This window comes from Heloderma suspectum, chromosome 2, assembly GCF_057233095.1.
Source record: "Heloderma suspectum isolate Gila_16-S chromosome 2, 16-S_ref, whole genome shotgun sequence".
NCBI lineage: Eukaryota > Metazoa > Chordata > Lepidosauria > Squamata > Helodermatidae > Heloderma > Heloderma suspectum.
Genome location: NC_139459.1, coordinates 295,610,817 through 295,638,283, shown reverse-complemented (window position 1 = coordinate 295,638,283; position 27,467 = coordinate 295,610,817). Strand labels below are relative to the sequence as shown.

General features: G+C 41.9%; 1 protein-coding gene across 4 annotated transcripts in view; it reads left to right on the top strand.

Annotated features, from left to right (window-relative positions):
* The window catches only part of PHF2 (PHD finger protein 2), a 166,499-nt gene that overhangs the window by 88,925 nt on the left and 50,107 nt on the right, over positions 1-27,467 (top strand). For 2 of the 4 annotated variants that reach the window (XM_084839970.1, XM_084839969.1), the window contains exons 3-9: positions 2,504-2,618; positions 6,918-7,078; positions 12,227-12,368; positions 15,678-15,864; positions 18,787-18,949; positions 23,135-23,222; positions 24,413-24,519. In XM_084839970.1, coding sequence (XP_084696096.1) covers positions 2,504-2,618; positions 6,918-7,078; positions 12,227-12,368; positions 15,678-15,864; positions 18,787-18,949; positions 23,135-23,222; positions 24,413-24,519 — 963 coding nt within the window. Of the gene's footprint in view, positions 1-2,503; positions 2,619-5,540; positions 5,657-6,917; positions 7,079-12,226; positions 12,369-15,677; positions 15,865-18,786; positions 18,950-23,134; positions 23,223-24,412; positions 24,520-27,467 lie in introns of all 4 variants that reach the window. The other 2 variants (XM_084839972.1, XM_084839971.1) reach the window with 2 other exon arrangements.

The window sequence follows — 27,467 nt, the reverse complement described above, 5'->3', positions numbered from 1 at the left end:
CTGCAGTATATGGGGTGGACTCCATTATAAGCATGTGGGAGCCAATTCAGCAGAGGCCTTGGGGAAAAGTGGGTCAAGAACCTGACCCTGGGGGTAAGAAAACTATCAAAATAGTTTGACTTCCCCACAACAGAAACCGGATGCAATACATCTTACGTAGCTTTGATAATTTCTGTTATTCCATCGGTATTTACTGTTGGCAGCAAAACTCTGGCACTGATGGCAGATGTTATTGTTAACCTTACTATACTTCTTTTTCTTTATGTGTTAAGCAAAGTCAGGCATTTTATTCTAACCTATTCGATCTCTCTCTCTCTCTCTCTCTCTCACACACACACACACACACACACACACACACATACTGTATAGATGTTATCAAATAGGTTGAACAAAAATAAAGCTGCACAATGACTTTAAGTATGAAAGGTTAAGAAAGCAGTGTGAGACTGTGCTGTAAGTAGGGATGTCAGAGAAATCTGCAGTGAAACCAAATGAGTCCAGATTTTTATGAATCTGACTGACAGATTCCTCAGTGGCCCTTTTTTATTTTCTGGAATTTTATGCAAATTTTGTCTTAGAAAAATATGCATTAAAAAAAACACAGCCAAAAATGCACATTTCCCCCATAGGTTAAAGCATGAAAATGTGCATTTGGGGGGAATTTGTGCATTTTTGCACATGCAAACTTTGGAAACTTGAATCTGGAAACTTAAAAAAAAAAATCTGATTCTGTTGATGGGCAGACAGTGGAATAAAAGGTGCCTGACAATCCATGAAACACACATGAAACAGATTTTACACAATCCATACATCCCTAGTTGTAACTAATTTACCACAATTACCATTTGAGCCCCTATCCTAAATATGTCTAACATGGAGCAGAAGAGGCAGTCTAATGTTATACATTGGAAGAGCTTTTCTTGGTCACAGTTTGTCTAAGAGGCAATCTACATGCTTAAGGTACAATCCTATGCCTGTTCAGACTGAAAAAAGTCCTACAACTCCCAGTGTTCTCCAGCCAGCATCACCTTTAGTGAGGTGATCTCATCCCTTCTGGAATTTCAGGAAACTCTTTAAAGTCATTTAGTACAAAAACATGTTTAGCAGAAGCATCCCTCTGCTTGCTCCAAAAGGGGTTGAGCACATACTCCATGCAAATCCACACAAAGGCCTGAGGGCTTTTGTGTCTTCATATGTGAGAACACACAAAATGCTCACCTCTGCCCTTCCCCCTTTTCTCTGCCTCAGCTCCGCCCCCCCCCCGCCCCAAGACTGAAGTTGCCTGTCATTGGCAGAGTATCTGGCAGAATGAGAGTCCACTGAGGAGCAGACCCCTGGGGGGCTTCCCCTCAGCAGGAATCACATGCGGAGTGTCCTTTTCCCACCAGGAGTGGGCTGGGACTACAAGTGTCCCAGTCCGGTCGCCAGCAGGAAAAGATGCTTCGCCAGGAACTGGGAGAGCCTGAAGCCACATCTACCACCTTTGCCTTCCCCCTGTGCACCAAGGAATGTTGCTGGGGAGTCTTGGAGAAAGGGAGAGTAGTAAGGCAGTTTGTAGGATCAGACCACTTCTGTCCTGCTCTCAGATGTTTGATTAGGGCACTTGGGTTTACAAGGCCACTTGGTCGAATGCCCAGAACATCCTTATAGAAAACTCAAATATCATGCTAATGGCTAGGCCAGATCCCATCTTCTTGAATTTTAGCTTTCCATGGGTAAGGAGTTTTGATGTATTTAAACTTGCAATGCCCAGCCAGTCCCCATTGTCCTGAAATGGTACAATCCTGGAAGAGCTTTAATATACGGATTTGCTAAATATGTGTAGATCAATCCTCCGTTCACATTTTGCTTGATGTAGCCTGATACTCTTTTCTGTTTCTTGATACAAAACAGTGGAACAGTGGCATATTTTGAGACTTTGTGCTCTAACCGAACTAACTTTAATAAAAGTACATCCTCAATATGATAACATGCAGATGTATTTATTATCTTAAGATGATGGCTGAATTTCTTATTTTGTTTATGGTTCAAAGTGTAAGTCAATACAAGATTTCAAAATGATTTTATTGTGTGTTGGATCAGGCCTTGGCATGTGTCAGATTCATAATGTTCTGCACTGCAATCTTTAGTGTTGCCCTTACAATAGAGATTAACTATTGTAGCTTGATAAACCTGGATTCTATCTGGGGTTTACATATGGCGTTATGAAAGTGGAATAGTTTGGTAGTTAATTAATTGGCCGGTTGCTCTTAATGTTACCAAATGAACCCAGTTCAGTATTCCACATATAGGTTTTACTGTTCAGGTCTAAAGGCAAATAAGAAAACAATTATTAGATTTCTCATTGGAGCAACAATTTATCTTGTCTCCCTGTGTCAAAGTTATTATGATGTCTCCTAAGAGATTATTGTCACGCTTATCAATGACAAATCGCTCCATTGATTCACACACACACACCCATACACACAATTATACATAATCCTATCAAATCTTTTTCTTGCAGTAAAAAAGAAAAGAAATTGGCATAAACAAGATACTGGTCAAACTACAGAAGTGAAACCTGTACAGAATGGTAGTCAGGTCTTCATTAAGGAACTTCGAAGTCGAACATTCCCCAGGTAAGTTGTTTAATGATGTCAACATTTATGCTATTATCTTGAGACCATAGTCTGAATCGGGGGAGGGGGGAGGAATGTGCCTAGAGAAAGTGGTTTCGGCAGCAGAGCAGTAAGAGTGTGGCCTGCAGAGAGGTGTCTGGAGAGTGGGGGAGAGGCCCCCAGCCCCCCTGAATTTGCCTACCCCTGAATTAATGGCAGAAATCATAAGGAGGGAGCTACTCGGTAAAGGCACAATAGTCCCCAAAAGCCTCAATAGTGCTTTGCAAGCTTACACCGGACAGGCTGGCACTGCAGTTGCATTTTACATGAATCACCACAGATCAGGTTTTAAGGAAGGGAGGAGGACAACAAAGAATGCTGGAGTGGAAAGGGTTGTAAACAACATTATGTGAATTCTGGGTTAAAAGTGACTGAATGAAGGATAGTACTTCCAGAGTAAATAATCTGTGGAAACATGGCTAAAAAATGTTTGTTTTGGTTATATGCATATTTTACTTATGGGTGAAATCAGAAATCCCCCCCCCCCGCTGCAGCCCCATTCATTTCCCTCAAAAAAACCCCAAACCAGCCACAGTTATCTGGTGGACGTTTCCTTCCACTCCTTGATTAATACTTAGTAACACTGATACATCTTCTCAGGCCAACAAAAGCCCCCATTATGAAAAAAAAGCCCTCACATGAAGTGGGCTCCAGATGTTGAAGGGCTGTGAAGCTGCTCCTGGCCAACTTGTCCCTTCACATCAGCTTGCCCCGTGTTAAGTGTGGACATCTGCAAGAGGACAGTCTATGTGCATAGACTGCCACGTCTTCTGGAACCCTGTGCAGTCATGGTTCTAGAGTGCATGGAAGCCCAGACGCATAGAGGTCTATGCTTGTAGGGTTCCCTCTTGTAGATATCCCTAATGCATGGATGTCTGGGGCAGGGCTAGTTGGTATGCATGATACTGGGGGCAGCACAACCCCACAACTTCACAACCCCTCCAATACATGGAGGCCGTTCATGTGAAAAATAAGTGAAGGGGGCTAAAGTATCTTTGAACTGAGTAGAACGGATAGCAAAATAACTTTAAAGTGGGAAGATGAAATGACATTGTTCCCCAGTATGTTCTCCTAAATTATTGTTTGGCATTGTTAGATAGCTAAGGTGAACCTGCACTAAAGGAACCTCTGACCCTGTCTGGATTTTTACAAACTAGTGCTGACAAAGGAATCTGAAAAGAAAGCCAGGATGATTCAGTGCAACTATTTCAATAATAGGCAGTAGACTAATATGGAGGATTTTCTTGTTCTTTAACATGTTTTGCTCTTCTGTTTCTTAAACTTTTATTTATATCTTCATTGGCCATCCCATGAAAATCACCGATGTCCTCAAAATGAGTTGTAGTTCAAAAGAAGCACAGAAGAGGGCAGTCGTGCATTATCCGAAAGAGTTTTTGGTGCTTTATAGATGCCTATAACAGGGAACTATTACCTTTGCAAACAAATATCCTTTGTTGCAGATGCTATTCCCTTGAAAGAGTTGTCATGTTATATATGCATCAACAAACACTTAAATACTAGATGCTGCTTAGAAGTCCTTGCATCCAAGCTATTTGGATATCTAGTTTTCCAAGATATTTTTCAGACCCACAGATAAAAGCTGTGTTTGGCCCGGCCATGGCTAGTCAAATTGCCGTACTGTTTGTTTCACATCATTACGTATTGACGCACAAGCATGTAGGTTAGACGTAGAATATTATTTCTAATACTTCCTAAACGTCCAGTAAGGAGCCTGTATCTACAGATTCAAGTTAGCATATTTCAAGGTGACATAGCATTCTGTATTTGTGTACAGGTTTGGTTGTGAAGGGCACACTCATTTAGCATTAGTTGCTTGTTCTTTTAAAACACTTCGAAATGAAGCATTGCCTTCAGTTAATGCTTGTGGAAAACCAGTCTTCATCATGTTAGATTCCTCACAGGTCAGTATCCAATTCTGTGCTCCCACTTGATCTGTGTGCAAGTGGGCCACACTGCTTGCACAACAGAATGCTAAAGATTCAAAAAGCAACCCTGGAAACAAGAGGAAACTCGTGTTTCCAGATCAGGACCAGTCAGCCGAGCTCCTCCTGCAAGCAACACTGGAAACAAGCGTTTCCACTTGCTTTTGTTTGCCAGTTCCTGTTGGGCTAGTGGTGGGTCCCACTGGTTCACGGGCAGGCTTGGATGCTGCCCATAGAGCTCCTTACATACAGTCTGATCTTTTCTTATTCCACAGTTGGTGTTTTCTTAATTTTAAAAACATTTTTAGTACCTGTCATTTGAAATTTGAAAAAAAATTCAAGCATTTTTAATCTTGGGGTTGGATCCAACTGTATTGTTCTGCCAGTGGAACAGATACCACTGGTGGAACAGGATGTCCCTGTCCTCTCCTTCCCCCTGCAGTCACCCGCACACCCTCCAAATCTGCTCGGGAGGGTCCCCAACCCTCTGGAGCAGATTTAAAGGGCACAGAACATTGTCTGTTCCGCTAGCAGAATGATGAAGTTGGATCCAGTCCTTGCTGTTTTGCATTCAGTCAGTATAATTCTGAAGGCATCAACGCTTTCTGCTCGCGAAATAGTTGCCTAATGCAACAGCATACATGGGCTTAATGTTATTTTGGTGCTCTTGTACATGAAATATGTCTTTTGCTTGCAAAATACAAATGGATGGCAACAGAATCTTTTCTCAGTTATCATTAGTTAGTATAAATCAAACAAAAGCCATAGTTCATAAATATGGCACCAGACTTGAATGACACATCATGCTTCTATTTTGTGTTCAGGAACAGCTCCTGGGAAAAATAATGTACAGCATTTAATAATGTTATGCCTTTTGTAGTAATCCTTACTGATGATTAAGCATTTGTTACAAAGTGTAATAATTAGCTTGTCTTCCTAGATCAATGGGTACAACTCTAATGAAATGTAAGCATAATTTGGTCTAATAAAATGTCTGAAGCAAAAGCAAGTCACTGAATGAATAAGAAAACTGTGAATACAGAAGTGAATATAATGGTGTGTGTTTATTTTTTTACTGTGCGTGTGTGAGTGTGTGTGTGTGTGTATAGATATAGATATAGATAGATATAAATAACTAGAAATCATAAGGCCCATCAGTGTATCACATTGTATTCTGTTGTATATAATGTAATTTATTTGACAGATTATATATTAGCCTTCCAGGGCTATAATCCAGAGGAAGTCAGTTTATGAGTCATGGAAATCAGTGGAATTTGGTTCATTTTCCTTATCGCATTGATTTCAATGAATCCTGTGTGACAAACACTAGATCCTAGATGTGAATGCAGTATATAATTATGTGTGCAGAAACTGATATTTGAAAGTTGCCTACTGCCATGAATACTGTAGACCTCAGTGATGATGCACAAACTCTGCTCAGTTCAATTTGGAATAAGGTTGGCTAATGTGAGCGATTTTCTGTAAAAAATCTGAAAATTGTTTATTTTTTTCTGACTGCATTCTGAATTAAGAAACTCTGTACTCCCACTTATATGGAATGCCTCCCTGCATGAGCCCCTCAGACCATCCAGCCATGAGCCACTGCGCCTGCCCCTTCCCAAAGCTTAAGTGCTGGTGTCAGCAGTAGTGGTGGTGGTAATTTAGAAGCTTCTTTGCAAGGCCTCCATTCCTCCCTGGTGTCTGGAATATCACATGGCAAGGGATCTTGGGATATGTAGTTTCCAGGATACCTGAGTATTTGGTAGAGATGACCTTGCAAACTTCATAAACTATGGCATCTTGTGCCTGGGATATTGTGGAGCATTATGCTCATGGCAGCATCATAAGCAGAATGATCCCTGGGACATGCTATTTCCAGAGTAGTCGACATCCATAACTCTGAAAAGCTACATGTCCCCAGGCTCTTTTTTGATTTGCACATACTCAGAAACTCGGTTAACACTCCAAACCACACAAGACTTTCTCAGGGATATGCTGATTGATGCAGCCAAGCATTATGAGCTGGATAAACTTATCCAAACCAGGAAACAATGAACTTTGGTGACATCACTAGATGTCAGCAAATAGCCCGCACATCACAGAAATCAAATACATTGTTTTTAAGTTCTTCATGCTCGTCTGGCTGCCTGATTAAATAAAGCTAGGCTTACAAAGGATCATAAGCCAATGGCATCTAATATGGGGACCAGTACAGTGCTCTACAGGCTGTTTCATCGGTAACAAAGCAAAAGAAAATTCTGACTTTGGTGTAAAACAATTTTAGAATTTGAACTCAAAATGTGTTTTGAATTTTTAGTGCTGAAGATGTGGTAATAAAAGTGACTGGAAGCCAACTAACAGTTGAATACTTGGAAGAAAATGGATTCACAGAGCCTATTCTCATTCTGAAGAAGGATGGCTTGGGCTTATCTGTCCCTGCACCAACGTTTTATGTTAGTGATGTTGAAAACTATGTTGGTATGTATTTAGAGAGGGGTGTTTTGTTTTTGCAATAAATGTGCTTAGTGCAGAATCTGATCAAGTTAAGCACAGAGGAACTATGCAGAGAATACTTTGAAGGCAACTCTTTATCAGCCTTCCCCAACCTGTTGCCCTCCAGATGTGTTGGACTAAACACAACAGATGTGTTGGACTACAACTCCCACTACCCCAGCCAATGGTCATGCTGGCCAGGGATGATGGGAGTTGTAGTCAAACACCAAGAGGACAACAGGTTGGGGGAAGCTGCTCTTTTTGATAGTTCTCTAAGGGTAACATGAGTGACTTGGGTGACCAGTCTCCTACCTTTCTTTCCTGCAGTCTTTTCTCACTTCTGGTTAAAGATGCAGCATTATGTCTCCCCAGTCATAGGATCACATCAGTCCAAACTGAAAGATTTCCAGATTGCCTCTCCTAACCTGCAATCTTTTTTTTTCCATTTTATTTATTTATTCATTTGTTTGTTCCTTTGTTACATTTCTGTACTGCCCAATATCCGAAGCTCTCTGGGTGGTTCACAACAGTTAAAAACATAAAATCCAACATGACAAAACATAATATAAAACATGTAAAAGTTTAAAACTACAATACAAAACCAAAGTAAAAGCCAGCAGAGGTGTACAGATCTAAAAATACAATAACCAATTTAAAAACAGTGAAAACTGAAGGACTAAAATGCCTGTGAGAAATGAACATAAAAATGCATATGAATTTTCCATGCCTTATTTACCTGCATAGGATTCTCTTTCAGGCTCAAATGACAGTTAACTATGGCAACCCTATTTATTTGAATTTGGATTTGACCCAATCTTATATACAGAGAGAGGTGGAGTCCAACTTTTTAAATTAGCAAATGGGGTGTACTGGTGGAGGTTGCTGTGTCTTCCTCCATACACATCTCTGTCTCCTAATGTCCTTCCCCTCCCCGCCAGCTCACTTGCAATCCCTGATGCGAGTCTGGGGTAGGAATGGACAAATCTGTCAATTTTGGTTTCTCTCCATTTCTCATTTTTCCAATCTTATGTTTGGTTTATTCCAAACTCTGAGAATATTTTTTAACAGTTTGCATAAGAATTCATATGCATTTTTATGTGCATTTCTCCCAAGACATTTTATATGCAATTTGCCTAATATACACATTTTTTGCAGGCAGTTTTCCTAATATAATGCATGTAATGTTATTTTTACTGTTATACAATTTTTTGTACACATTCCTTTATTATGTACATTTTTGTATGAATTTTTGACTGGAGAACTGTATTGCAAAATTCAGAGAAGTGTGCATTTCTAAGGATCACAGAATTTCAGCTCACGCATTGGTTTGAAAGTGTGAAATTTCTTAAGTTTGAATTAAAATGTGAACCTAATGACTTTCTCCCCCATCTCTAGTCTGGAAAGAAAGGCTATGGGGAGGAGAATCATAGAATCATAGAATAGTAGGGTTGGAAGGGGCCTACAAGGCCATCGAGTCCAACCCCCTGCTCAGTGCAGTGAGTGTGATGAAGGTTAAGCTCCTTTTACTTGTGTGACCCTTTTGCTCTAAAAAACAAACCCCTGTTTTATATGTGATCAGCAGAGATCCATGTTTAAACAAACAGGCCTGATGCCTTCATGTGTCGTTTGAGGCTCATTCCCATTTACTCTCTGTCCTGTTCATGTTTTGTATGCCTCCAGTTTTTTGGCTCCTTGTTCATCCTCCTGGCCTCATTCCTACTTAAGGCCTGGGGGTAGCACCCATAGCTTTAAAAGCAGCATGTAGCAGGGAAACATTGGATTGCGTCCATGTCAGTCCTACTTAGAGTAGACCCATTGAAATGAATGGGACTCAAGTTAGACTAACATTGGATACAACCCATACTGTCCTTTTACTGTGCTGCAGTTCTGGGAGAAGCTGCCGTTGCTGATCATTCCCTTGAGATTCCCTCAGTTATTACAAGAATAGGAGGGTTCCACTGGAGCTAGACATGGGCAAAACGTCCTTTCATGCAAGCGGTTTTTGCTATCGCTGTGCCATCTGTCAGTATTATCACTTCCTGCAGGTATATTGATTTCTTGTCTCCACTTCCAAAAACCATACCGGCCTTTCTGCATACCATCCGTTTGAGGTTGATTAGTCCCCATAAATGTACATTTTATATTTAATTATGTTTGTATGTAGTTTGTATATCTTCTGAACCCACCTATTGACCTTGATTCTCTTGATTGGCCTTCAAGGTTTCCAGAGTCACCGAAGCTGTGTATTATGAGCTACATGAACATCAATGTATTAAAGTAACTTCAATAATTTTATACCAGTTCCCATCCTCTAAAATAATCTTACAGAGTTCCTGACCTCTTCAGTCCTAGTGGGAATGTATTTTTTTCCTTGTCCATCTGCTGTTCTTAGCAGATTTTATTGCGTGAACTGAATGCTCATTAGCATCTGCTGGCTCTGTCTCTGCCTTGCAGCTGAAATAATCCCACCCTTTCCAAGGAGTACTCTAATCAAGAGCAAACAAGCCAAGTAAGCCAACTATTTGTCATACAAAGACAGCCCATGGACCCATGCCTTGACAGTTGTCTCTAGCTATAAGGTTTTGTTGTGTGTGTGTGGGGGTGTGTGTGTCATAAGTTTTGGGTCAACCCCAACATCTGGTAACCCAAAGGACATATCTAATAGTGAGGTTACATCGTATTAGAACATACCCCATTATTGTAAAGGTCCAAACTCTAGCTGATATGGTCAAGAGGAACAAAGAGAAATCATGATTTGTGATATAGAAATGACAGGCAGGATGTTACTGGCTTTATACTGGAAGTCTGATTTTCTCACAACACATGTAGCTATCCATCCCAAGGTCATTTTGCCCTATTTCTATGCTGCTGTTATACATCACAGTTGTCCTGTACAGTTCCCTGTTGAGCTGAAGTGGGGTTTATTTGGTCGCATCTGTTTCTGGAGAACCGAACAAATTTATTTTTGAAAGCCAATCCTGGAATTTGTTGGATAATGGTGTCCTATGGTTTTAGTTGTGTTCCCCCACAGCTCCTATTTATATGTTGCTCTGAGTGCTTTGAAAGCGGAGAATGTGCTTTAAAAGGTTTTATAAATAAAACAAGAAATGTTGAAAAGGAAGGGAAAATACCTTTGTAAATCCAGTGGTATAACTAAAGTAACAACGGAAAAATGGAGGAAGCAATAAGTAAAGGGGAAAAAGAATACTCTTTCTTTCTGAATGTTCATTCGTTTTCTAGATCAGATCCTTCTCTCATTCACTTGGGCTTGAACTGGTATGTTTTCATCAAATTAGTACTGAAGAGCTAAATCAGAGTTTGTCCAGTCAGCTTTCCTTTGGACAGCAGAATGCTCTTCATGCAGTCTAGATATCTGGGATGCTTCCTTGGACATTACCAGCCACCAGAGGGGACAGACACCATGGAAGACCACATGGTTTACACTGCAGCATTTTTCAGCGTCCTTCTTCCTTGTTGTATTTCACAGCACGGGAAGCTACTGCTTGGACAGGTCTTCTCACAGCTACACAGCTAAACTAGCACACCACGAAATTTTTATATAGTGCTGATGGTGTCCTGATGAACCGTTAACACAGATCAGAGATCTTGGTCGTTTGGTTTCTGTACTTGGAGAAGATGTCTTAATTTTGACACATAGAGGGAAAGTGTATTTAACAATATGAATCCATTTTTTAAACCACAAATTTAAACCATATTTGTGTGTGTGTGTGTGTGTGTGTGTGTGTATGTTGGGGCTGGTGTGTATGTGTTTGTATAAGTAGATACACTTATATCCCTCAGGCAGGAATGGTTCCATATCAAAAGTGAAAGCTTATATATATTGTCTTCAGATCGGACTAATATCAGTTTGGAAAATTTAATTTAAAACTAAACTACAGAAACTAGAGAATTATTACCAAATTAGCAAAACATGTTTTGACCATGTTCTGTATAACAGGATTTTTAACACATTATGGATGGGATGTAGACAGAACGTGCAAACTGTTTTCAGTCGGTGTTGTCAGTGCTATCCGTAGAGACATTTGAACCATGAAAATATTTAATAGAAATACTAAGAATTTGCTTAGAAACCATTTCCCCCTGAAAACCATTATCCTGCATATAATGTTTTATACTAGAAAGTGAGGGACTTTGGGTTTGCTTTGCTCTGAAGGTGGCTATATGAAAGGTGGCTGACCTAGTTCTCCTTACACATAAACAGCAGGCCTTGCATGTGCAGTTCCATAGCAGTTTGAAGTGAACCATTTCCTCCTCAGACACTATCTCAGGGATACAGAACCTCAGAATGGGAAAAAATCCATCCCTCCAGGATTCCCCAGGTGGCCTCACTTCTTCCCCTTTCCCCTCTTAAGAGCTTGTTTGGTGGCTTCCCAGCTTTTGTGCAATTTCTCCCCCCTCCCCTTCTAAAAGGTTGAAATGCCCCTCCTACTGCTTAGTTACTGGCAGTAAAAGCTTTCAGCTAAAATATGGCATCCTGGTTGTGGAAGGCCCTCCCCAGAGAGACTCACCTGACACCTACATTGTAACCTTTTCTGCGCCAGGTGAAGACCTTATTTTCTCAGGCCTTTTACTCTTACAGTTTCTATTGTTTTTAAATCTGTTATGGTATTTTACATCTTTGGGGTGGCGACGGCTGACAGGAAGCTCTGGCGTGGGCTGGTCCATGAAGTCATGAAGAGTTGGAAGCGACTGAACAAATAAACAACAAAAAAACACTGCTGCTGGTTTTTATTTTGGTTTTATACTGTAGTTTCAAAAATTAAAGGTTTATATTATGTTTTATCATGCTGTATTTTATGGTTTTAATTGTTGTGAACCACCCAGAGAGCTTCTGCTATTGGGTGGTACAGAAATGTAATACAATAGGTTGGTATTTGGGGTGTTTTGGCCTTGCCCCCTTTGCCATCAGCCTGCCCACCACTGGAATGCTGCCCCTAAGATCTTCTTTGGAATATAATTCTGCCATCAGACTGAAAGAGGTCCAACAACTCTGCACTTCCTGTTGGTGACAACCCACAGCACACTTTGAAACCCACCTTTGCTCAAGTCTCATAAGGGATCCGATTTTACATTCCCATTTTCCTTGGGTTCATTTTCTTTTCTTTTGTTAAGGACCAGAACGGAATGTTGACGTCACTGACGTCACCAAGCAGAAGGACTGCAAGATGAAGTTAAAGGAATTTGTTGATTACTATTACAGCACTAACAGAAAAAGAGTCCTCAACGTAATTAACTTGGAATTTTCAGATACAAGGTAAGGTGGAACGATGGCTTTGCTGGACTCCACGGATTCTGAACTACCTTCTTTTCCCCACAAGATTTAGCATTCGTTTTTAAAGTAATAGCAGTGATCATTCCCTTGAAATCCACTGATGTCTTATGTAAGGATAGAATCAATGGCTTGGCCGATGTCAGGGTGGAAACTGAGCCCATAGAGCCCCAGAGCAGTTCTGATTCTGAGGAAGATCAGCAATCCATGGGAGAGGAGCTCGCTCATCTCTCACAAGCACAGCAGCTGGCAGAGATTCCTCCTGCCAGCATTCCTGGGATAGATAGTGACCCTGGCAGTGAGAGAGCGCTGGAGGGGGGCTTGCTGGACACTTGGCGCAGACGCAGGGAGCGATGACGAAGGGCGCCGAAAGGAGGCGCTCCGCTTGTTTGGCGCTCAGACAACGGTTGCGTCCCGAGGACCCAAGGGAAAGAGGGAGGATCTCTCCCTAGCCCATAAGTTCAGGGTCTTCCCGTGGTTCCCCTTCAAATGGGACCAACGGCCTTACCTGGAGCTTAGGCTACTCTGCTATCTTTCCCCAGTGCTGTTCCTTGCTTTGTCGCTAGTGATTAGTATCTGAAAGAGTCATAAAGTAAAAAAGAAATAAAGCCTCGGAAAGAATCCTCGTTGTCTGTGTCCTGAGTTGGCTATTGGAAGGGACTGCAAGAGGCAGCTAGGGCGCTCCTGACAGCCTTACTCTACAAACTATGAAACCACTTACAGACAAATAATTCAACTCTGCACTGCCATTTGCTGAAATTCTGTTCTGTGTGCAATGCTTATGGGGAGGCCCTTCTCGCTGTCCTGCCACCATCACAGGCACTACTGGTGGGAACGCAGGAGAGGGCCTTCTCAGTGGCTGCCCCAAAGCTCTGGAACTCGCTTCCCAGGGAGGCGAGAGTGGCGCCCTCCTTGACATGCTTTCGCAGGCATGTAAAAACTTTTTTGTTCTGACAGGCCTTTGGGGATAGCTAGTCTGGACCTGTGAGAATATGATGGATGGATACTATATTTCTTGTTGTCTTTTATCATTTTGATATTTTATATAATTTTAATATTATTGATGATTTAATTATATTTTTAACTTTTGTATATTTCTATTTATACTTCTATTAATAGGTTTTCATTGTACAAGTTTTAATGTTGTAAAGCTGCCTTGAGTCCCTGTATTGGGAAAAAGGCGGGATATAAATATAATAATAATAAGTGATGCCTTTATGATTTGCTGAACCATGAAATTTAAATGTCTTCTTGTAGGACTTCTGGGTAATCTACATAGACATAAAAAGATTATTACGGGACAGGAAAAGGCTCCTTTATAAACAGAGAAAATGATGAGCTCTGGCAAAAATAAATAAACAACGCTTGTTTTAGAAAAGAATTCCATCTTATTGAACAAGCGAAAAAAAGTGATAATTAATGCAGATTGGAGAAAGGCTGGAGGATAATTGCAAGATCATTTCTTTTGTAGTATCCATAGCTCTCTAGGCTGTATTTATTGTTTTAATAATGTAACCCTCTTCCTTGCGCACAAAGGATCAAAAGCAATTTCAAAGCTCTGTGATTATAGGTATTTTTCAATAGCTTATTTTACAGCTTTTTCCTCTTTATGAAGGAACAATAATGATGGGTGACATTTTATTCTTGGGGATTTTTGGAGCTATCCTCATATGCTGCTGATTTAATTATCAGCTAGCAAATACTGTATTTCTCAACAAAGAGCATGACATCTTAACAGGCTCCAAAGCTCTGTCTTGACATGCAGCATAAATGACCCATACATTTATAATGGGAGTGTTTTAGAATTAAGGTCTCACAGAAGAGGTATTTAAAAAGTAAAAACAAATCTATATCTACATCTGTTTATATAAGCTGCTAAGTATTAAGGCCTGTGGATAAATAAGCATTCAGAAAACTGATAGTGCTGTTTCTTTGCCTTTACATTCATGTTCGGCTTGGGGAAAATAATCATTTCTGTAAAGCAGTTTTGATTTTGGTTATACTTGTCGAAAAGCAGTTCCACTAACAGTCCAATCTGATGCATGTCTACTCAGAAGTAAGTCCCTTTGAGGCTTACTCATAGATAAGTGTGTTTAGGATAACAGCCTAAAAGAATCTTTCTTAGATTTGATTAAGCAAGCAAGAGCTGCAACAAAAAGTTGCAGTGTAGAATCCTCTTGTTCAGGATTCCAGATTCTCCATTCCATTGACTCTCCACCCCTGGTTTTTCCCCCAACAGTGAGTGAGCCTTCTGTTGCCACTGAGCATACTTAGTCCTCATTGGGCTGTTTTGGGCAATTTCCCACCTTGAGTAGTGGGGGAGGGGCATGTTTCCCCAGGCCTGCTGATACCTCCCTCTTGTGTGTGAATGTTGCTCTTTTGGCTTCATAAGGACCGCTCTTGGAGAACTGAAATTGCTGTTAATATATGTGTTGGAACTAATGTGAGTTGAAGGGTTAATGTGCATAACAGCTGGCCATTGTGCACATTTCTCATTCCTCATGGAGAATGTGCATATAATCTGTTCACAAAGAGGGAATTGTGCACATTCTCCAATGATTATGCATAATCCCCAACAGGCCTTGGGGACTGTGCATACCTTGACTGCATTTTGTTCATTCTCTAGCCATTGTGCATAATCTCCAGTAGGCCTTAGGGAATGTGCAGCTTTCCCTCTTCATGGATAGATTATATGCATATTCTCCATGATACATGGGGAATGTGCACAATGGCCAGTTGTTACGCATATTAACCATTCAACTCACATTAGCCCCAACATATACAAGTGGGACGTGTAACAAAATGTTGCCATGTGGAGTGCTGTTGTTCAGGATTCCAGCCACTCCATTCCATTCACCTCAGCCTCCAGACTCTTCCCACCCTAGCAAAAGCAGTCAGCATCCCATAGCCACTGAGTACACTTATCCCTCATTGGCCTGTTTTGATGATTCTCCCATCAAGGTGTTTCCATTTTTGTTTTTGTACTACTTCAAACTTTGGAATTCCCCCACGTCAGCTGGTAACTTCATCTTGTGCATGGCTGGTGCCATTTTGGCTACATAAAGAATAGCACTCACAGTCTGAACATCAGAAATAGAAGGTACGATGACATACCCTGAAGATGTCCTATCTAATACTTACATTTTCAAGATGCTTAAAACTTTTTCAAGTGTCATTATAAACCATGAAACTAGTCCCAGGCTTTGCCATGAATAGCAGTCTCATCGCGACTAGCTCTAACACTGTATTTTAAACTAAATCAGACGTTTTCATTTTGTTTTATATTTTAAACAGAATGTCCAGTTTTGTAGAGTCTCCTGATATAGTGAAAAAACTCTCTTGGGTGGAAAATTATTGGCCGGATGATGCTTTGCTTGGAAAACCAAAAGTGACCAAATACTGTCTGATCTGTGTGAAGGACAGCTACACAGATTTCCACATAGACTCTGGTGGAGCCTCCGCTTGGTACCACGTCCTGAAAGTAAGATGCTTTATTCCACCTTTATTAACAAATCGTATCATAGCCATTTCAAAAGCATGTCTTGAATTTCCAAAACAGCTCTGCTGCTAAGATGAGGGGTTGAAATAAAAATACATAAAAAGGGGCTTCAGAAACTAACAGCAGCTTTTGACATTCAAGGTGGGTGACCATTTTGCCAGTACTTCCCCAAATATCTTGTACAAGACCACAATATGGGAGCTTTCTGTCTAAGGTAAGCAGGTTATTACAAAACTGAGGGGAGGGCAGGGAAGTAAGTTACATGGCTGGAATATATCAAGCTCTATCTAAATAATAAGTATTTATCCCTGACCCCATAGATCTGTGACTACAATTGTGCTCATGGCTCTTCTTTCTGCACTGAACAGTTAGTTGGACGGAACGTGTTCCCTCACTGGATCAGGATTTTATGGGAGAAATGTATTCTGTCTCAGCAAGGGGACGTAATCAATTATCCTGCCCTTATACTATTGTAATTTCTGCGTTGTTTCTGTCCTCAGAAATATGTGCAACCAAGAACCAATGAACGTTGCATGCAAACACAATTCTAGTTTTAATAAAGCTATCTCTACAACCTGCAAATCTGTTTTTGTGTAATGCTGTGATTACAGTGTGGGTTATAACATACATGCATCAATCTGACAGCTGCTGTTTACTGGATCAAAACCACAAACAACTTTCTAAAAGATGGAAATGACTGAAGGTGCAATCCTATGCATGTTTAGGCAGAAAAAAGTCCTACAACTCCCAGCATTCCCCAGCCAGCATAAGCAACAGCTTAGGTCAGCCTTCCCCAAATTGGTGTCTTCCAGTTGTGTTGGGCCACAGTTCCCATCATCCCCAAGTCAGCATGGCTAATGGCTGGGGATGATGGGACCTGTAATCAAACACTTTAGGAGAGCACCAGGTTTGGGAAGCTATTGCTTATGCTAACTACTGCTAATGGAAAAATAAGGTGGTGACTGAGGAGGAGTGCATTGTTTGCTATTTAAATTATATCTAATTTATTTATCTACCGTATTAGTTAAATGTATACCCAGCCTGTCCACACACAGTGCTCAAGCTGCCTAACAATGATATAGATAAAAATACAAAGTCAATTAAGGGCGCAATCCTAACTAGGAGGCGACCGTCTATCCAAAGCAAGGCAGGAGATGCACGTGTGTGTGTGTGTGTCTGTGTGTGTGTGTGATTCCCTCTGTGTGTCTTCTGCCTTGCTATTTTTCGCTAGACAGCCATTTTCGGCTGTTTAGCAGCGGGGGGGCTGACAGGGAGAGGAAGCTGCCATACGACACATTTTATGTGTCGTATGCGCAGCTCCGCTCTCCCGGCCCGGAACGCCCCTTTTCAGTCGCTCTGCACTCCTCTTCCAAGTGTGGAGGATGGGGCTTCTGTGCACTGCTTCGGAGGCAGTGCAGGTGAGAGGGGCAGTCAGTTTTCCAGGACCCGACCTCGGAGCACAGACTCCGAGGTCAGTTCCCGGAAATGAGCATTTCCTATGGCCCTCTAGACCGTGTCTAGCGGCCATAGGATTGCCCCCTAAAAATACAAGTGATGACCAGAGCAGATAAACAATTTATTTATTTGATTGATTGATTGATTGATTTCTATACCACCCAATAGTTGAAGCTCTCTGGGCGGTTCACAAAAATTAAAACCACAAAGCGCAACGTAAAACAATATTAAATATGAAAGCTTAAAACCACAGTATAACAGTACAACTAGAATAAAATCTAGCAGCAATGCAGAGATTTAAAATACAGATTTAAAACACCAAAGCTTAAGACTAGGAAACTAAAATGCTAAAATACTGGGAAAATAAAAAGGTCTTCACCTGGTGCTGGAAGGAGTACAACGTAGGTGCCAGGCAAACCTCTCTAGGGAGCTCATTCCACAGCCGGGATGCCACAGCAGAAAAGGCCCTCTTCCTGTTAGCCACCCGCCTCAATTCCTTTAGCAGGGGCTCATGGAGAAGGACCACCAAAGATGACCCTAGGGTCTGGCAGGTGCATATGGGAGGAGGCAATTCTTCAGATAACCTGGCCCCAGGGTGTTTAGGGCTTTGAATGTTAATATCAGCACTTTGAATCGGGCTCAGAAATGGACTGGCAGCCAGTGCAGCTGGAAAACTACTGGCGTAATGTGATCTCATTGGCCAGTCCCCGTTAACAATCTTGCTGCCCGATTTTGGATTAGCTGAAGTTTCCAGACCTTCAAAGGCAGCCCCACATATAATGCATTGGAGTAATCCAGACGAGAGGTTATCAGAGTATGGATAACTGTAGCTAGGCTATCTCTGTCCAGATAAGGGCATAGTTGGGATAAACAGATCACTACTACTAAAACAGATCACATTCAGGGCAGGGGGAACTCTTTCAGCCTGAGGACTGAGTTCAGTTTTGGAGAAGCCCTCTGTGGCCCCATTCCAGGGATGGGCAGAGCCAGAGGCAAAGGGCGCAGGACCAAAGGCCAAAGGAATGGTGCCAAGAATGCAAACAATAGGAAATGGCAGCATATTGTAGCTTACAGCTCCAGGCAGAAAGCCTTAGGAGAGGCATTTTACCTTTTAGAATGCGGGGGGGGGGGGGATGTTCAAAAGCAGGAAGCTGCCAGATGATCAATGGTTGGGGGGAAAGGGGTGGGGCCAGAGGAAGGCGTGGGGTCTCTGGGAAACACCAGAGGATCAGGTTTTGCCCCCCAAGCAGCCATTTTTACAGAGAATAAAATCTCGCAAGCAGCCAAAGAGACAATTCAGCTCAACAAGCCAAAAGCACTGAAGGGGCTACATGGGAGTTTTACAGCCTGGGCACAGCCACTGAAAAGGCCCACCAGATCTTCAGAGTCTGCAGGCACGTGTCATGACTCTCACTGATTTGGATAATCAACGCATCTTTTCCATTTCAGGGAGAAAAAATATTTTATCTCATCAAGCCAACCTCTGCAAACATTTCCCTCTATGAGCGTTGGCAGTCAGCGGCAAATCACAGTGAGATGTTTTTTGCGGATCAAGTGGATAAGTGCTACAAATGCACAGTTAAACAAGGACAAACACTTTTTATCCCATCGGGTGAGAGTGCTGCTATAATTACACATGAGATGCTTGTATTGAACAGATTTGTTGGTTCGAATTCTAGAAGTACATGTCACATGTGAGGTGTGATAATATAAAGTTATGTCATTTGTAGCCACATTTCTATAGAATTACAAGCCAGTAGCCTTCCAAATGTTGGCTGAATTGCCGCATGCAGAACTGGCTTGTTTATGTGTTTGTGAAGACAATAAAGGCCCAAGATAAAACAGCTCCCACCCCCATGAGACTGTAGTAGTTTGGATTTGGAATTTCACAAAGGATGGAACTAGAAGTTATGAGGAAAATACACCTCATCTTTCCCATGTAATGCTAACGCACAGGTGTATGTGGGGGAAATTACATGGGAGTATCGTGGGTGAGGGAGTGAACTTTGTATTGGGCCATTTTTAATCCCCGCCCAGAAGTAAGTCTGGCAGAGGGTAAGGCAGCTGGCAAAGGACAACTGTAAGGTAGACTCAGTGGCACAGGAGCAGCAGCACTCACCCCTTCACCCATCAGTTCTCTCCTGTACGTTCTCCCCACCACCACCTCAAGCCAGCCCCCATATTCTTGCTTTCTCATCAGACATGGACATGGGAACACACAAAACCTTGTCTTGCTCTGCCATAAGATTTGGAATTCATATGGGATTCAAGTTCATGTGCAACAGAAATAGTTCATCACACATCATCTTCCAATTAGAGCAACTTTAATTTTGGGTCCCTGTCAGCTAATAATGAGCTAAGAAGTCCCCCATTCAAATCTCGCTTCTGTCACTGAGAAGCCTTAAGCAAAGCAGGAGGGGGAGGGGGACTTCCAAGTGTAGTGAATTGTAAAGATCACTGAGATAATGACCAGGTCCGCATGATCACGGAGGGAAAATAAGGCACCGTGGCTTATTTTCCCTCACCATGCATGCCAGTTGCGAGCTGCCTAATTAGCATAAGTACCTGCACTGGGCACAGGTTGTCATGACTCCACACCCAGCAAGGGTAGGTGGCTAGGGTGGTTTACAAACCCTAGAACAAGGCATGGGTTTCAGGGTAGTTGTAAACCACCTCAGCCACCCACCCTTGCTGGGTGCGGATGTCTTGACAACCTGCACCCGGTGCAGGCACTTATGCTAATTAGGCGACTTGCGCCTGGCATGTGCGGGCAGGAAAATGAGTCACTGTGGCTTATTTTCCCTCCATGATTGTGCGAGCCTGCCCAATGTACATGAAGCGCTTTGAATATTTGAAAACATGCTATTATATTAGGCCTGGCAAACCATTCCAACGGAGAAGCCCAATCTGCAGGCTATGTTAATTGGTGGGTGCGTCCTGTCAGATGCCTGTTGCACATTCTAGCAGATAGAGGGCAGTATCCAATGCTGTCACAACACTAGCATAATAAACCAGTGTCATTAGCGCTTGGTAGGAAAAGGGGGAAAGTGGTGATTTCCCTTTGCTCAGCAAGCTCTAAGGAGGTTGCACGAGTATTGGTTTACTCTAGTGCAGTGTTATCAGCACTAGTCCTGTTACAGCACGGGATACTACCTAAGGCCATGGACCAATAACCATCTTGTTTTTAGTTTCATGTATAAATACTATTATTATGTTAATAACTGCACCAAGAATAATGTGGTGCTAGAGCTTTAGGAGATGCACCGAATACCTCTTTGTGGTCTCTGTGCAAGAACACATATCAGCTCTCTATCTGCACACAACGCTGTTAGAACGAAAGCCTACATGCTTTGATACCAAAAGCCAGAGACCTCTGCTGCTTACTTCTTTTTTGACTGCCACAGTGGCTGCATTGGAGAAATGTTCCTATTTGTTTTTCCAAGTAAATTAGGCCTACTGCCATGTGTGTGTTTTTAAATCATTTCTGAGTTCTTTCCTATTTTTTACTTGTCTTTTGCATTTCACTGATCTTTTTCCACTCTGGGCAAGTGCTTGAGCTTTATCTTGTCTTCCAGAATTCAAAAACACAGTTATAATAAAAATAGGTGAGGGAAGGAGGAGAAAAAAGGGGGAAAAAACCATTTAATTAGCAGGAGATGGACCACAGCGGCATCTCAGGAGCATGCCATTCCAAGAAGCAATGTTAGATGCTTTCATACATTTGTATGTCTCCATTTGGTGGAAGAACTTGAATATTAACTCCAAGGCTGAGTAAGCCATCAGTTTATGTTCAGTTCTGGGGAACAGATCTCAGGCAGGAACTATGATTGAGTAGATCTTTTAAAATGGAAGTGTCAGACGTCTGGGAAATACCAGTGTTAAAATAGATCAAATGTCAAAACAGTCAATTACTCTAATTTGTATGGTGTTATGAATCAGCTATTAACTTCTGTTTGAAGCTGCTTCATGGTATGAAAATAGTGGAACTGTGAACAGTTTTTTATTTATTGTTGAGGAAAATTATTCTGCCTTTAACCTGCGTCACAGTATCAATTATACAAACAGTACATAATCATCATTAAACAGCAACAGGATGCAAAGTATTAAGCAGACAAAATTTACAGAACGTATGGAACAGATCTACAAGTGAAAAACCAATGGATTGCCTATTGAAATGAAAAGAAAAGGGGAGGGAACACTGCAGGATTGTGTGGTGTTTATAGGCTGTTATCTGTACCTGCGTAGTACCTGGACGTTCACTGAGAATCAGTGCAATAGACGTAGCACCAGTCTTGTGTGTTCTCATTGGCCCATCCATGACATGCTCTATTTTGCAGTAATTGTAGCATCTGAACAGCCCCAAGTAGAGCTCATTACACTTACGGATTATGGTTGTAGATAGATAGATAATACAACCATTTGGCTTTTGGTAAATAGAGTGCTACCACTCTTCTCCTTAGAGTTTCAGTCACACATCAGGAGCCAAATGCACTATAGAGTTTTATTTACTAATTTAAGATTTGTTTAGTGTTTATATATCATGCATACACACACACATTTTGTGTGGAGGGTTAGCCTGCTCAATCCCAAGGGATCTGGGAGGGTAACATACATAAGACATTGGGTAAAATTTGCTTATGCCTGTTTAGGCCCTTTCACCAAAAGCCAGCTGAAATAAGACAGAGTCAATGGCTAGAGGCTTGGCTTGGTCATAAGGAATCCCACTGTTCAACAGCAAGCCTGGGTCTGGGAATCTAAGTCAGCACTGGATACCTACAAAATGGGGTGGCAGGTAGAAAACAGAATTGTAGATAATTTCTACAACTTGGGCAGGCGGGGGGGGGCACAATTTGCAGTGGTGAAGCAATGGTGGGAGGTGCTTGCTCAGCCCTTTCAACCCACCACTTTTCATCTGCACCCTCCTCTCCTAGATCTGTTCCCCCTAGCTAGGGTTGCAGACATGTGCTTGCCATGCCATGAGGAAAAGAGCTGGGCGAGGGAATGACAAGGGGGAAACAGTGACTGAAGGGCTAGGTAGCCCCCTCCCACCGTCACTTCTCTGCTGCATGTCATGCCATCCTCCTGCCGCTTTGTATCTGTTTGATGGCCAACCCAGGATCCAAGGCTCAGATCTGCTGCCAAATGTCTGCTAGGAAGCCCTGGTCATAATCTGACTTAACCTACTTCACAGCGTAGTTCTGAAATTTAGAGCTTTTCTGGGAAATTTAGAGCTGTTAATTGCTGTATCTACTTTCAGTTTCATGGCAGAATTGAGTTCTGAGCTCTACACAAAGAGTTTTTCTTTTCCTGCTTTTCTGCTACATAACCTCTAGGTGACATTGTGCTATAGCGGAATAGCTTAAATAAGCTGGGAAACTACCTTTTCTTCAGAAATAATACCCTATTTTCCCCTCTATAACCCCCGCCCCCAGAAAGCGTTCTTTAAAAACAGAAGCAAAACTGGAGGATCACAATGTTGTCTAAAGAACCTGTAAACAGCCATGAGCAAGGAATCACAAGTGCACTACAAATGCCTCCTATAGAAAAGCTTTTAAATGTAACCCTGACCTCTACTGGAAGAAGGAAGGATTTCCAATATATCAGCTGGAATGCAACACTGGTCTTATGGGGCTTTCAAAAATCTCTCAGGGTTTTGGTGACTCTCTAGGACAAAGAGAGGAGTTCCAAATATATTTGAGGAAATGAATATGAATGAGCATGTTTAAGAGACTACTTAAGAGGCCAGTGATTATACTTCAGTTTCATAGGCTGAAATGTTTTCCTCTGTCTTTTACAGGATGGATTTATGCAACTTTAACTCCTGTTGACTGCCTGGCCTTTGCAGGACATTTCCTACATAGCCTAAGTGTTGAAATGCAGATGAGGTAAGCTGCTTGTACTTGTCTTTGTGTGATAATACTTAACCGTACATATTCTAATTAGATGATGGGTTGGATCCAGATTTAGGTATGTGCAACTGGGCTGGTAAAAGCAGACTTCCCAGCCCCCTCCTCTCCACAGCAGCTCCTCCAGAGCCCCACAAATGCTACCTAGAAGGCTGGAGGATCCTGCTGAATGGGGTAGGATGGGGAGCAGAGGGCTGAGGTTAAAGGGACAAACCTCAAAAACTGCATGGAGGCACCTTCCATGAATACACCCCTTTCCCCTCAACCCACCATATCAGAGCCTACCTCATTCATCAGGGTTCCCTGACCCTCTGTATAGTATTTGGGAGTCCGGGGTTGGAAGGCTACCATGGGAAGAAGGGGGCAAGGAAGTCCATTTTTGCCAGCCCTGTTGCATGCATCTAAATCTGGATACAGTCCAATGTATTTTGGAATCAAATATGCATTTTCTTGGGGCCCCAATATAGAGTGCTTAGAAATTTTTAGAAAATATTTTCCCTGTTTTTTTAAAAAAAGGAAATAAACATTCATTTCTATGGTTGTTAAACAATTACTATAACTATCACTGCAAACTTTAAACCATACTCTTTCTGTTGAATTAGCATAAATCTATCCTGGAAAAATCAGTGAACTTCATGAGATGAAAGATTAAACTGTCCATTTCCATTGTCCTAAACTCTTTTTGGAAAATTTCTACCTATTCACAATCAGTATTCCTAGTCTGATGCATAATTGACTGAAATTTTCACATTGGGCAGCAGAAGAATGAGCATTTTTGGCTGCAATGCTATACAGTTACCTGGGAGAAAGTCCTGTTGAACTAACATATAATATATATTCAAAATGTGACAGTATATGCACTTTATAATTTGACTGTACATTTGTGGAATTGGTTCATCGTTTTGTATTGTACAGTGTGGTATGTAGTGATCCGTGTGTACTTAAGATCAGCAAGTATGATGTAAAGAGCTCTTCTGTTTCAAATTATGCTGGACATTTTCATAGCAGTTGACAATTTATGACAGCTTGGTTGATCAGAAGCACCTGGAAATAAAAGCCACACAACAGTTATGTTATAGTGCGATGATGAGAGAGACTTTTCTTTTTGGTTTATAAACCTGCTTGTGATCTGTTCAGCTTAAACACTTCTTTTTTACCATGTATCACAGAGCATACGAAGTTGAAAGACGATTAAAAATTGTCTGCTTAACCCAGTTTCCCAACTTTGAAACGGCATGTTGGTACACAGGAAAACACCTGCTAGAGTCATTTAAAGGTAAATAAAAGTGTTTCTCCTGTTTTCCATTCTGTTACACATCTTACTGCAACATTATTTTCTGTTAGTGCTTAACCTGGCAGTCACACTTAGACATTTGTTTAGAATAACTCATCTAGGGTTTGTGTGTGTGTGTGTGTGGGGGGGGGGGCACTTTACTAATCAGATACTCAGGTTACAATACACCTCAGTGAAGTAACTTTTAAAAACAGATGCAGTTTAATAAAAATACTATTTTGATAAAGGATTCCAGGTTTAAGGAAGGTGTCTAAGGTCAATAATAACCACAATGTTGATAAGCACATTTGACACCAAAGCTGGTCTGGGCCAAAGCGACCTCCTATTCCAGGAATAGAGTGTGCAGCAGGCTAGAAATAAACTAGAGAAGTAAAACTTATCAGGTAAAATATGCCATTTAAAATATTTATATAAGTAATAAGTATTCCTTATACTTATTACTTAAATTATGTGTACATTCAGAAGAAAGCCTTGTAATGTCCCCTCTCCTAGGACTGTTACATTCATGACCCCCTCTCCCTTTTGGTCATAATCTCCTGAAGGTGACCCCCCTTTTGACATCAATCTCCTAGAGATGTTACCTCCATGAATTTTCTAACCCTCTTCCCCCATCACACACATTTTCCTGGAGTTTTACCTTCTTGGGTAATTTTCCTTACCCTTCCTTTGGTTGCATCCTTTTGGTGATCTACTTTTTTGATCTTCCTTTTAATACTGCTCTCCTGAAAGTGGCCTTCTTGGAGCAAATCTTTCTTTCTGTCCAACTCTCCTAGAGATGACCTTCCTAGACTTACTTTTGGTCACATGCTGTTGGAGGTCTGACCTTCCTGTGATTTTTTTTTTTTAAAAAAAACAGCACTGAAAGTCTCATATCAGCATAAAGGGACAAGTCAGCTATTGGCTGCGTTCTCACTAATCACTTAAGAATTGCTGAGAATTCTGGTTTATCACTAACGAGCAGTGTGCTTGTGCATACTGCCCTATCATTCTCGCTTGGCTCCTCCTGCAAGCGGGAGCAGCTAAAGTGACCAGAAATTCACCAGGGCAGAAAACCTTCGCATTATGTCCAAACCCAGACTCCTGGCTGGTCACTTGTCTAACAACCCAGAGTTTGCAGCTGGCATAAGGATCTAGTCTTCTTAGATGAGCAGCAAGCCATGGCCTAGATTCCGACATCGTACTGTGGGTTTTTGGGGTTCATTTCTAGTAACTTTAGCCCCTCCCACTTACAGGATCAGCCAAGTGGACACCAGGCATTACCAATAAGCAAGAGTTCTCAGCAATTCTGGCTCGGCATTTTCAACAAATGTGGCCACTGTGTTTCTAACCAGTCATTTTCTGTGAGGAATCTCTTCGATCCCATCTGCCTTATCTCAGCCTTAGCCCTATATCTTCAACATGGAGTGTTGCCCCATTCTTTTAGCTGGAGTTTACCTAATGCCCTTTTAGTGAAACCCTCAAATTTAAAGCAAACACATACACAATTGGAAGGATGTTGAAATACCACAGAAAAACTGACACCTTTATTATACGAGAATACAAAGCACAGGATGGTTGAACTGTGCCAAGTACGGAAGAGAGTGAGCCCCTGAACACAATACACATATACCCTGTAATCATTTTAATGTGCTGCATTCTTTTGTATACTTGTAGGAACGTACTGTGCATCTTAGCTATGACAATGTAGCAAAAGCTAATAACTGATTAAGGCATGAGTTACACTTGAATAAACCTGCCAAACAGAATGTCAGTCATCTGCTGTGTTGGTACAGTCAAATGCTATTGACTAGGCTGTTCACATTCAAATAGTGGGATTGGGAACTTTGTGTATGCCGCTTTAAAGTTTTGGGGGCTTTTCTAGATGAGGCTTTTATTGTGTGCTCAGGCGTTTAGATGATGTCCTTGTCCTTGTGTGTTTCTCCTATTGTTTCCAACCACTTTCCCATTTTTTTTCTGAACGGGGAAAATGGGATATTTTGTGGGATTGTGAAATCAAACCGACACCACCCACCAGTGTTGTTGCGCCATTCCACTTTGTTCCACTATGTGTTGGGAGGTTTGGCTGTGATGTCAGCAGTGACAACTGCAGCAGGAATGTTTTTTTGCCACACCTCCTTTAGTTCCAAATGGCTAAAGCCACTTTGCAGATCGGATCGGAACAGAGCGGAGCCCTGTCCTCCACCATGAGTGGCTCAAAACAGCCCACCATTTATTGGTGTAGGTGACAGCAAAATGAAAAAATGGACATTCAGAGTTGCACAATCCCCCCCCCCCCCACACACACACTCACATGATACACTTATAAGGAGGTACGGCGGATGAGACAGCCAGAGCAGGTATTGCTTTGTCTTTGTGGAGGAAAGCTGTACTTTTGAGTGGAAGGAAGTTGAACAAGGTATTTGAAAGGGTTGGGGTGGAGCAACTGTGTAGGCACTCCTGAAGGACACTGATTATCTAGACCCATTCCAGTCTGGGTTTCGATCTGGCTTTGGGACTGATTCACCCTTGTGCACCCTGATGGATGACCTTTATTGGTAGAGGGAGGGGGAGCGTGCAACCCTGTTAATTCCGCTCTATCTCTCATTGGCTTTTGATACCATCGACCATGGTATCCTCCTGGATCGACTCTGTGGGATGGGTATCGGAGGCACTGTGTTACAGTGGTTCTGGTCCTACCTACGGGGCTGATTTCAGAGAGTAACATTGGGTGACTATTCCTCGGCCCCTTGTCAATTGAGCTCTGGAGTGCCGCAGGGCACCATCTTGTCCCCAATGTTGTTTAACATCTATATGAAGCCACTGGGAGTGGTCATTAGGGGATTTGGAGCCAAGTGTCATCCATATGCTGATGACACACAGCTCTATCTCCCTGTGACATCTGAATCAGGAGAGGCTGTGCAAGTCCTGTGTCTAGACACAGTAATGGGCTG